The 12717-nt window shown below is 35.0% G+C and overlaps 1 protein-coding gene across 1 annotated transcript; it reads left to right on the top strand.

Annotated features, from left to right (window-relative positions):
- The first annotated feature begins 1369 nt into the window (after nucleotides 1-1369).
- Nucleotides 1370-6320, top strand: LOC129244682 (PRKR-interacting protein 1 homolog). Its single transcript, XM_054882453.1, has 2 exons — nucleotides 1370-1544; nucleotides 5942-6320. The coding sequence occupies exons 1-2, from the start codon at nucleotides 1443-1445 to the stop codon at nucleotides 6293-6295; spliced, it is 456 nt and encodes a 151-aa protein (XP_054738428.1). The 5' UTR covers nucleotides 1370-1442; the 3' UTR covers nucleotides 6296-6320.
- Nucleotides 6321-12717: the final 6397 nt, after the last annotated feature.

The raw sequence follows: 12717 nt of genomic DNA on the forward strand, positions 1-12717 counted from the left end.
AAAAAAACACCAGAAGATTTGCAGGTTTTGTAAGCCCCAGACAGAAGTCAAAGTAAAATCGTTCTAGCAGGCAAAATCATGTAAGCTTGAGTTTACATATGACAATGTTCTCAATGAAAAATATACATTATATGTCAAAAAAGGGGAAAAAAGTTTACATACAAGGCGCATTTATTGAAGGTGGGGGCACTAGACCAACAACAGTGTTTTGTACATTTGATTATCACGGCAAGGTATTGGCGAAGTGGGAAATAAAAAATAAATTCGCATTGTTTTATTCTGTGCTTGCAGCTAAAGGAACACAGCGAAAGAAAAAAAAACACATCGGCTGATTTACCAACCCCACCTTTAATAGATTCGCCTTGCTTTAAAGCAACTGCCGTTAAGCTGACCACATACCCAAAACACATATATTGTACACAAATCGTAATCATTATACTGTTAACATGCGAAACAAAAAAATCGAATGATGCGACAAATATGACAAATAAACGTCGCCGAACAGGCCAGTTACGTTAAATCATTTGCCGAATTTACTGTCTTCAAAAAATCACATACAGGAGAAAAAACATACACTTTAATTATCGATGTATTAGCAAAAAAGAGTAAAAAGTATGTATTTATATTGTCTTTGCAAAACTTTCCCGGGTAAACGCCTAGTAACTGAGGGCTTTTTCGTGCCAGTAATTGAGAATCTCTCAGCATACACGACAAATATTGTTTCAAAACTCTAGGGTACTATGTTCCATATTTACACGCATGGAAATATTATGTACTTTTTGAAAAAAAACATATTATGTAAATATGGGCGCAAAAAATTCTAGACAATATTAACTATTGATGAATATTTGACGGAGGAAAATAATTAACCAAAAAGAAACAGAATATGGTTTCTGGATTTTTACTTGAAAAGAGAAGATGTTTCGCATATTAATTTACTAAAGGAACTGAAACTGTCATCACATACTGAACTACAAATGTTTTTACGAATGGATCGGAAAATAAAACATCTGATCTATTATCAAATATGTTGAAGCCAGTAATTATATAAAAAAAATACTTCAATGGGGAACGATTGTTGCAATATGTACTCTTTTGCATCCTCAATAGAGCTGATGTAACGTTTTTTGTTTCAAACATCCCCATCCGTACAGTAACATTTTTTCCTAAATGCCTCAAAATCCAAAAATTATAATAACTTCAGACGTTACTTCAATATTGTTTAAGCATGCCCATATACGGATAACATTAGTTTTTCGTCGTGTAAGTTTGAAACAATATTCTTCGTGTATGCCACGCTTTACAGGCTTATTTCTAAAAATCGCTAAAAGTCGATAACACACAGAATATTGCTAATAAATCGATGTCGACATCAGGTACCATTACAAGAAAAACAAATTGTTGTAGAGTAAAATAGTTAAGAAATTTTATATTATTCTATAATGGAATCTGAAGAGCATAAAACGGCAGGAAAAACCGGTCCAATTATTAAGACCGCCACAGATTTGCAAAGATTGAAGCTGGAAAAATTAATGATGAATCCGGTAAGTAATATTATTTAGAGCTTAGTAATCGTAAGCAAGGCAATGTAAACATTATCGGAAAGGTATCTAATATATGCCCGCTGTTTTTTGGTAATTATACAGTTTATAGAACTGCAAAAATTTATCAAAAAAAATCAAGGAGGTACCAATCGGTGCGTATTGGCGCCAGAATTAAAAATCTGAAGGAGAAAAAATCTGACTTTCCATTACTACCACCAAAGGTTTACTTAATCTTTTTAGGTGGGTGGACTTATCTAAAAGTTATTACGCATAATATTAGTCAATAGCCTTTTGATTTACAGTGCTTTATATTAATTACCATTACCAATTAATAGAAATATTTAAAGTTAAAAATGTTAAATAAATGTGTGGGACGAGCTATCAAGGAACGGTAATGAGAAAAGAATAAAACGAAATAAGGGGTTAGGGGTGGTCAGAATTTTCAAAACATTGGATTTTTTTCATTTTCTTAAAGTATTGAAAATTTGAAGTGAATCCGACAAATATTTTTCAATTTATTCAACAATTAACAAAGGGCGCTCGGGCGCTCCGGATATCGATGCAAAACTTTAAAGGTGTTTTTCTCAAAACTATGTTTTTTGAACTGGTGATCACTGTAACTTGAAAACCGCTTGGTAGATCTCAATAAAATGTATACTGCTTTTGAAAGACATAAAAAACTCGTGCCTGATCGGAGGATTTTTTTTTTCAAAAATTTCAATTTGTTTTAAACAATTAATTGTCGGTTTTTTTCTCGAAAATCTGAAAAATATTTACAGAGGCCGCCATATTGTTAATTTTGAAAAAAAGGTTCGATCATGCACAAGATTATCTATTAATAAAACTAATTTCTCTTGTCCGATTGATTTTAGATGATTCTCCAAGGACTTGTGATGATAACAGCAAGGGACTTCTGGAGAAACGGGCTTCACACAAACAGTGAAAACTTTTACAATTATAAATTTTTTTTGAAGAAATTTTGCTAAAGTCAAATCGAAACATGATGTATTAATGCTATGTTTTTATTTTTGTAAAATAAAGCAATTGACTAGCAAAAAAAAAATTATTGAAAAAAACTCATTTTTTCTTGCCTCTGACTACCACTAACCCAATAAGAAATTCAGTCAACCAAAAGCGAACAACTTTTATATACCATTTATTTTAGAAATTATAAAATACTCGTTATGAAATCGCCAGGAATTCAGTCAATAATATTGGCACTTGGTGATTTTTTTCAGAGTGAATATCGCTGTTCTGTAGTTTTTTTTTAATTACGAAATATACTTTTTTCACCTATTATAAAATCTATAACCTTGCCGAAATGCTAATATTTTAAGGTATAAGTAAAGAACAGAACTGTTTCGCTGGAAAAAACCAAAAATTGAGGTCCGATAAAACTTTATCAAATGTAAGGAAAATAGCAAAGAAATGGAGTTAACCTGAAAATGGAAGAACTGGAAGCAGAAGTTGAAGTTGAACTGAAAGCAGAACAATTTTTATTTTAATGGAATACTACTTCTTTCGGGAAAAATACCGCTCGTTATTTTTAATCTGCGCTGCTGCTAGTTTGATTTCAGACACATCAACATAACCAATACATCCGGGTAGCTCGTGCATTTCCTTTGCTATGATAGATTTCTTCTCACTTTCTGATGGTCAAAACAAAAATCTTTGTTTTAAATAATATAATCGCGTTTATCACACGATATATTACAATATTGAATGTAGCATATTTTCTTTGAAATGACAATTTCAAAAGATCATTCAAAGCAGTATGCGAATTATGAACTAAATTGCCGAATTGACACAAAGAAGAAATGCTTGGCAAACCAGTCAAGTTTTGCGACGATTACTAGAAAGGAGTGCTCACATTTTGATGCCAAAATGTAAAGGTCTACATTTTTGGACAGAATTTGAGACGAACTGTGAACATCCCGATTGTATATATTTTTGTTACAAAATATATATTATTTAAGTTGTAGGCAATATTTAGAGATTTCTTTTTGATAAATACAGTTGATATATATTACAATGCGTAAAGAGAAATTTAATTTTGACCCTGAAGTGTATTTACTTTCGTGTATTTAGTTGTTGAAAAGAGCAAAATTATAAAAGTGTGTTTTTGTTAATAACTTTTAAACGAAAAAAAAAATCATTTTGCTCCTTCAGATTAATAAATAGTATTGGGGTCAATATGCATCTACTTTTTTGACCAATTTTGTCATGTGTGTCTTAAACTGTATAATTACCGATTTTTTAATAAAACGATATTTTAATATACACTAGATAAAGTCATTACATCCAAATCCGTAAAATGCATACAATTAAACATATTTTTATACATATCAATTATTAATATACATATGCATATATTTATATATAAATTTCATATACAAATACAAATAATACATTAAGTATTTTTATTCATTTTTTACCTTCTACGGTGTTTTATAGTTTCTATTTTTAAGGTATCTGACATCATTCTCCTCCAAATAAATAAGAGAATTGTTGGTAAATTTTCCAAACTTTGAAATCAATCAAACAAATAACTTAAAAACTAGAACTTTTCTAAGGGTGGGGTTTTCACTTTTAGAATTTAAGAGACCCCCTGTACACATTGACACCAAAAAAATATAGTGAGGATATATAAGCCTCTCTTATTCGCCATTTTACCTGCTCGCTATCTCTATGCTCTATTAACTTAACGAAAAAATTGCATGCAAAAGCAACCACGCAGTTATCGAGCAAGATTCGCCGCTAGCGAGTATGGCCATAGCTCATTAGACTGGCAAACTCAATGTCGTACAAACACATGTCATTTAAGGGAGCTATATTCCCGCGTTGCCAACATGTGTTCATTTATACCAGTTGCTTCATCTGTTCGCCACTTGCTAACGCTTGGCAAAAAGAAGAGGCCTATACTTACACTCTTTGCGAAGACTTTTCGCTTAAAAATGTCGTATCTTCGAAGTATTCAAACTCAGCCACTTAAGGGGGGGGGTAGGGTCACAAAATCGAAATTTTTTTCTTCACTCATCTTATAGTAAATCATTTCAAGAATGTTGTGTCAAAATTTTAAGTGGATCGGAGCAGAACTCTCAAAGTTATAGCCTTTGTAGGCACTCTACCTCGAATGCGGAGCATCGATAATTTCTCAGAGTCATTTTTTCAAACGCGTTTTTCCCGAAACGACTTCTTAAAAGTCGGTGCCAATCACAACTCCGAAACTATTCAACCGATTCTTTTCAAATTTGGCACACGTTTTCTAAATCAAAAATACCTCCCCCCTACACTGTTTTTTTTTTTATTTTTTGTTTTTTAAGGTTGTTTTTCACTTACAAATATGGCGAAATTTTTCGCCAAAAATGCTCGTTTTACGTTTTTTTGCCACCAAACTAGAAAAATGAAAAAAAAAAAAATTTTTTTAATGTAGGGGGGAGCATTACGTCATACTTTAACTGAAAAATTCGACTTTTTTAGTTTCAGATGATTCTACGACGAATGCCGATTGGCACCGCAGAGCACCTCTCGAAAAACATATCTCCAAAAAAACTCTGTCATGGGCTTATTTGTCAATATTTTATTATTAATATTTTTTAAAAACTTATTGAAAAGATGTACAATAACATGTAACTGATTTTATTAAAGTATCTTAAGCCATATTTCTGTAAAAAATTCACAAAAAAAGTGTTTTTTTTTTAGCGCTAAACCCTACCTCCCCCTTAACTCGCAAACGAGCAGTCAGTTTTCGCGCAATTTTGAATGACATGTATATTTTAAATAGGTGTGAAACAATGTTGATACTTTGCCGTGAGAAACATACAAGATTTCACGGCAATGCAATTAGTATGGATTTGCAGTTTGCTAGTTTGCGGCCCAGTTGCTAAAATTGATCAAAAATAATCAAAATCAACACGATTCGGTTCCAGTATCAAGATTTCAAAAACTAAGCGCAATTCCTCTAAACCGCTCAAAAGTTATATTTATTACACTAACCGTTAATCGTGATCCCAGACCAACAGATTGCTGGGTTGTATTCGCGTAAGTAAAATAGACACGTGTAGAAGGCATGCAGGGAAACTCCTTTTAAACCCTTTTTATGTAAGCGCGCTATAATGGATTCATTTAAGAAAAACTACTTAAATTATCTTCTGGGATATTACTATATACATATATAAAACTCTTTAATGTGAAGTTGGCATACTTTCAGACTACCCTGTATCATAAAACTCGAGTGACCCATAGTAATGTATCCTTGTAGGTCTAATAGCAGTTTTATGCAATAGTGGCTATTAATTTTATTATTGTATTTTTACAGATTGATTAAAAATTGTATTGCTTTCGAAATGGTTATTACATTTTATAAAGTTTAAAATATATTTATTAATAATTCACAGAACAAACCAGTTATACTGCCCGCGTCTCACAAAGAAAAGGATTATAATCAAACTGTACCGAATTTTGTGCGTAATGTCATGGGTTCTAGTGCTGGTGCGGGCTCTGGCGAATTTCATGTTTATCGTCATTTGCGAAGGAAAGAATATTCTCGACAAAAGAATATACAGGCAATGAGTATTAAAGAGCAGCAAGACCTCGATTTCCAAACAAAACTTGAAGAAAATAGGCGGATAGCAGAGGAAAAGACTGCAAAAAAAAGATTGAAACGCTTGAAAAAGAAAGAACGAATAAAAAAAAATCGTAATGTAAAGAAGAACTCTGAAGATGAAAATGTTCAAGATGAGGACAACTAAATTAAATTATTAAATATTATCAAGACTTAAAAATTTCAAATATATTATTGAATGGAAAAGAATGTAAGGTTTGTTAAATTGCTGGGACCAAGATTACTCTACTTATCATCATTAGCCTGTGAAAGTAGGAATCTCCAGCGAAAGCGATTGCGTGCTTCGACTATGAAAAACTGAAGTTCTCAAAAAGTTGAAGATGGAAACATTATCCCGCCAAAATGCTTTTGCATAGATACTTCTAGTATGTTTTTCTCGACGGTGTGTAGCTCCTTCCACTTCATTTAAAGAGCTCGTTAAGTGAGGGAAATTTCAGAACAATTTATTTCTAATTAGTTAGCGTAAGTAAGTGGCCATAATCCAATCTTATATCTTCAATTTAATCTTATATCTTTTGTGCTATTCCTGAATATTATGTAGTGATTAATTATTGGGCTTATCTAATACTTTTAGCATAGGCTATAATGTTGATTAGTCGATTGATCACAAGCGACTTGAATTAGCGAATAATATAGTGTGGGCGTTTCATGAAGGCGTCGCCATGCCTCACACATTTCTAACGAGAAATAAAAAGAAGGACTTCAATAACGAAATTATGAAAGTGCATTGGAAATAGGCAAGAGGTTATCGAATAAATTGGCGAATATTTATGAAAAAATGCTGAAAACTTTTTACTTGACTTAATATTAAGAAGAAAAGTGCAGATAACACCTTTTTTCAGAATTACTCTTTAAAATATGTATCTCTTCTGCTGTATAGAGTTGTTCCAGTGACGATAGGCGAGGCGTGAGATTCAGCGCACTATACATGACTAGTTTACTGGCATACGTAGAACGAGTTGCCTTGGGAATGCATGAGAGAGGTTAGGTTAGGTTAGGTTAGGTTAAATGGCTGCCCTAGCTAAAGGGCTCACTTGGACAAATGTTAAGAAATTCGTCCGTTGTGGTGCCATACATGGGAGAGGAGAGAGGAGAGGGGAAGGAAGAAGGAGCCTTGGGATTTGATACGATGATGACCATACATTTTACGACGCCCCCGACGGGGGCTGATATACGTTCGTAGTTAGCCGTATCAAGCTACTAGTGAACTTCACCAAATTTATGATACCTACGCCGGCTATGTCCGCAGGCGTAGCGAAAAAAGTGGGAGCCCAGATTTCTAAGTCTTTGCCAGAGATGATTCCACCTCGTCCTCCAGACAGTTTCTGCAGAACGGACTTGAGGTAATCCCAAGTCTTACAGCGTGAACACCTAACGGACAATGTCCGGTAAGGATGCCCACCAAATTTGAGAGCTGGGGCTTTGTAAGCCTTAGGAGTTCCCTTGAGCGTCCCCGATCTACCCGTGGCCAGAAGGACCTCGGGACCTTGCACGTTTGGGCACTAGCCCAGCGCTCGCTGAGTTGTCTCGAGGCCCATCTTTCCAGGAGCAGACCACAGGTTCTCAGGGGAACCCCAATTCTCTCATTACGCGACGAAACCGTCTCCAAAGTTCCCTGTCTAGCCAGCTCATCAGCCCAGCAGTTTCCCTCTATGCCGCTGTGACCGGGAACCCAAATGAGCCTGATGATGAAGTATTCGGATGCAGTAGAGAGAGAAGCCAGACATTCCCCGACTAATCTCGAACGCACAAACAGCGAGCCCAAGGCCCTAATTGCCGATTGGCTATCGGAGTAAATATTTACTTCCTTAACGGTAATTACCGAATTAAGCAACCAGTCCACCGCTTCCTTAATTGCAGATACCTCCGCTTGGAAAACACTAAAGTGGTCCGGGAGCCTAAATGAGAGAGGGGTGATGAAAAAAATTTTTTTTTTTTTTCATAAAATGTTAATATAATCCTTTAAGAATATGTGTATGTCAAAAAAATTATAGAACGTAAATTTAAGTATTTCTTATATTATAGATCGTCAACCGTGACGACTCTATTCTTTGCGTTCGAGCGCTGGGAGAGGTATAGTTACGTTGCATTCAAACTTTAGACGGGTTTTTCTCAAAACTATATTTTTCGAATTAGCGTACACGATAACTTGAAAAGTTTATTGACCGATCTCCCTGAAATTTTGCACACATCTTTTTTATTCGCCCCTAAATAAATTTTTTTTAAGCATTTTATTCAGCGGTTTTTTGGTTTTTTATATTCTGGTCACTGACGCCGATGCTACAATGCCCGCCGATTGAGAAGCCCCGCTGCGACCTTCCTGGAAGAATTGAGTGTACATCCGCCATTTTAAATGATTAAAATAAAAAAAAATGTTTATATTATTTTTATGTATAAATAAACTGTATGCCAATTTTGAAAAAATATATTGACTTCTTCATTTTAAATAATTTATTAAAAATCAGGTAAAATATGGCCGTTTACAGGTATCTGTCCCCTACTTAACTGATTGGCGAGATCCGGACTTATATACAATAACCACAGTATATACTTATACTCGTACACACAGGCTATAAACGACATTCACCAAGGCTCTCTTACCACCTTCATGAGCTCTCACTCCCAAATGTTAACGAAGTTCAACCACCAGCCATCGCAAGCGAAACGTTTCAGCTTCCTTTTGAGGGAAGTGAAATGTTCTATGGCCCTTCAATTGGAATGAAATTTTTTACAGAAAACATTACGTGAAAATGGTTATTTGCTATTGCGAAAAGTTTGCACCTAGTGTATGTGAACAAGAAAAATACTGAGTGATAGGATAGCCTTTAACTTTACAAAAGTTAGATCTATCATTGATGCAGTGAGAAATCAGCTGTTAGCTTTACCACTTGAAGAAAAGTTATACATACATACATATATTAATATATGTCACAAAGTCGTATATTAAAGAAAATACCAGTCCACAGGGTATAACATTTTTTTAGAATGTGGTGAAAACGATATTCCTTACGATTTTCTAATGTAATCGAACACTCTAATAGACAAACTGGTAGGAAATACCTTTGGTTTAGGTTTTGTTACTGAAAGCCCAGAAATCCTCACCTCTCCTGAAAAATAAACAACTGCTTAAGCGACTCCCGCCTAAATCATTTCCGCCTCTCATCATGCAGCAAGTTGCATTTTTCCTTATCATTACATTCTCTGAGCAGATCGCTGCATCCCTCAAAGAGTCTATGAAATGATAGATTTAAAGCCCACCCTGCTTGCCTACTCAGACATGATGAATGCGCCAACGTACCGCATGTCTTTCTTGCAAACAGCCTCTTAAGCAAATAAAATGGAGTTAAAAAGTGATAAAATAACACTTAGTGTAAGGAATTCTAGCATTCAATAAACATTGCTTTGATTTTATTCAATTCATTTTATATTCTTTTAAAATCAGTCGTAAGCGAAGTCACTTGCTACAATTTATTGGACCAGGTTTATTCGTTGAACAAGGTGCATGGCTCAAAGTTGACTGGCGACTAACTTTGTCGACAGCGATTAGTTGAAAGCCCCTTACAGCAGGCGTCTCATATAAACCCTCTATAAACAAACAGAAAACCCGTAAATTGTGACCAACTGTGCCCGATTGGCTGTTTCTCCTGCAGCTAAAAACTTTCAGCTTCCCCTTAAAATGAGGTGTCATTTGACTCGCTCACTTTCCCCTACTTTGCCAGTGATTTGCGTGCGCAAACACAATACACAACGTTTTTACAAATATTAAGCTGATTTTTTTCTGATATTCGGCACTTATTTTGCAAATATAAGTGAATGGGAATACGTAAATAAAAATAATTGAGTTTTCTATAAATAGTGTCCTTTATAACTTCGATTTTTTCGGTAATTTTCTATTGACAATGTCAAAGAAAATAATGAAGCAATCGTGATGATGATGCCGAATTAAAAGACACTTGCGTGTAACATGGGCTAAATTTTTGACAGTTAGAATGCTATACTTTTGCCGCGTCGTATTACCCATAGCATAAATGTAATGGCGGTAAGTATATGCATTTATAATATTTGCATTGAGACACCACATAGAAAATTTGCGTGCTTGAGTGTTGGGTTATCCCGATTTTAAAATAACTACTATTTTAGGAGGCGTCCATAAATTACATGAGGTTTTTTTTTCAATTTTCTGTACCTCCCTCCCCCCCTGATGAGATGTCGTGAGATTTTATTCAACCCCCTCCCCATCCCCCAATCTCACGTGAGATTTTTCAAAATGTGGGTTTCTTATGTAAACGCGTTAGATTGTTATTGTAAAAAGAAAAAAAATGCTTCGTGCTTTTATTTACGACTAGTTAAGAATAGTAATCAATATTGCTGAGAGTTATAAGTGTAATAAAAATTTAACAATACTCGTAGAAGACTTAAATCGTAACTACTGCGATTAAAAAAAGAATATCTACTCTAATTCAGTCCATGGAGAATCATGCGCGGTTTCAAGAGAGACTATTGGGACCAACATGTCCATATGATTTTCAGTAAAATCATCTGCTCCTTCAACTTCGTTCTGATCTATCCACTCTAAGCCGTTGACGTTTGCGCACAGTAACTCATTAGCTCGTCTTTCGACAATCCGTGAGGGTCGCACTTTGCGTTACATACGCGCTTGCTTAGCAATGTGAGCTGCTCGTCTGTGCTCTGCAGCTCTTATGATAGATGCGAAGTAAATACCGCATGTACTGCAGCATATTTTCTCTAAATCATCACGTATACTTGGGCAATATAGATCATAAGGCGTGCTGATAAAGGCATTCAGCGGTTGAATCGGTAGACGTATTAGAAATGGAGCAAATGACTTTCCGTCATGTTCTCTAAAGTCCGGAATTATCAAACGTCAATCAACCTAAGTGATGGGGTATGGAGGTGGCAGAAAACGGTCGTGAAGAATCATATGCAGATCACTCCGGCGTGGGCTGCAGCAGTTCTGATCATCGCATTTCACAACCTAAAAAAAAATTAAAAACAATTTCCCTTTGTAAAAAAGGGAACTAAACTAAAAAAAAAAAATCTTAAGCATGTACAATCTGGATAATGGACCAAAATAGTATAATTTTTTTGTGTTTCAATCAGAAAAAAAATTGCGTGATATTTGCCGAGACCGCCCCCTCTCTCCAACGTAAGATTATGGACGCCCCCTTATCGGCATGAGATACACATGCGTTACATGCACGATAGATTACTAGTTTTGCTATTTAGCTAGTGTGAAAGAGATAGTTGTGAGGGGAACTTCGGCTACCACGTTACGGGTCTAATTAGGCAGCCGAATTCTGTACGATCATTTCATATGTATTCACACACTCGTTCAATATTGTTCAGACAGCAAGAAAGTGTCATTGGTTAATTTTTTTCGTATATCACTAACATGATCTTATTTTTCTTGTAAACGAACCACTTCGTGACCATCAGCCCATCAGCCGATTCTGTCAAATTCATTCAAAAACCGAATAGCGACTTGTTAATGTGCTCACATTTGAAATCTTTTTATTATGCATGCGTTACCCACCTACCGCTTTTATTCAAGGATAATAGATTTCAGGGTTTGCTTGATAGCTATGATGAAAACAAAAAATTTGAGGGGATCTTGGCTGCCACGACACTTGGGATATGTTTAACAAAATTTAGCTTGTATTACTGATATACGATAAAAATCAACACAGCCAATGCTTATTCCCTGGCAACGGTAGTAGCACACTCACATCGCTGCTGAGAACGATGCCTGACGTATGGTGTTTCTAAATTTATCAAATCAAATTCCTAAATTTAATTTAAAACAATTTTACATTTTGCTAACCACGCAGCAGCATTTGCGCACCATTTTTAAGCCGTATTTGAGTTATACGCAATAGCTAAATGTGACTAAATATGAGTGTGTTACTATTGGCCCTTAGATTGCCTGAATCAAGATTGGCTTAAGGAGTCATGGTGGTCTAGAGCTCGAAAATTTAGGTTATTTTCAGGATATTTTTTTACAATGAAAAATGATGGACGGTGTGTCCATTTTGGCTCTTCCATCTACCTAAAACACAAAAACAAACAGTCATCAGTATGACTGTAGCTATGTCCCGTACTAAAATAATAAAAAAAAATTTACAAACTCGTGTGGTTTTGACACTGTAAAGATCGGGTTTTGTTTTCAGTTTTTGAGTAAAAAAAAAAACGAAATAATTGAACTAATAATTTTATTCTAGTACGGGCGATATCCATTGATGTTGTGAACAACATATACAAATTTCAGACGATTCGGTTGAATAGCTTTTTTTTTTTTTTGACAACACCAGGCCCAAAAAGTCGTTTCGAGATAAATGAGTTTTAAATTTGAGGTACAGGAACGCGCAGACCGCTCTCTACCTAGTTAATGGGCTGTAGAAGCTATAATATTGAGGATTTTCGCATGAAAATTTCACAGTATATACTTTCGAAATATCGGAAAAACAAAAAATCGATTTTTTGAAATTACTGGGCCAAACCTATGGTTTTTACGCGCACTTCATATAGATA

This window comes from Anastrepha obliqua, chromosome 4, assembly GCF_027943255.1.
Source record: "Anastrepha obliqua isolate idAnaObli1 chromosome 4, idAnaObli1_1.0, whole genome shotgun sequence".
In the NCBI taxonomy this organism is placed as follows: Eukaryota; Metazoa; Arthropoda; class Insecta; order Diptera; family Tephritidae; genus Anastrepha; species Anastrepha obliqua.

Excerpts from the sequence above, each read along its gene's own strand:
- LOC129244682 (XM_054882453.1), top strand. The coding sequence starts at position 1,443 with ATGGAATCTGAAGAGCATAAAACGGCAGGAAAAACCGGTCCAATTATT. Across the intron at positions 1,545-5,941 it reads AAAAATTAATGATGAATCCG|AACAAACCAGTTATACTGCC; the intron begins GTAAGTAATATT and ends AATAATTCACAG.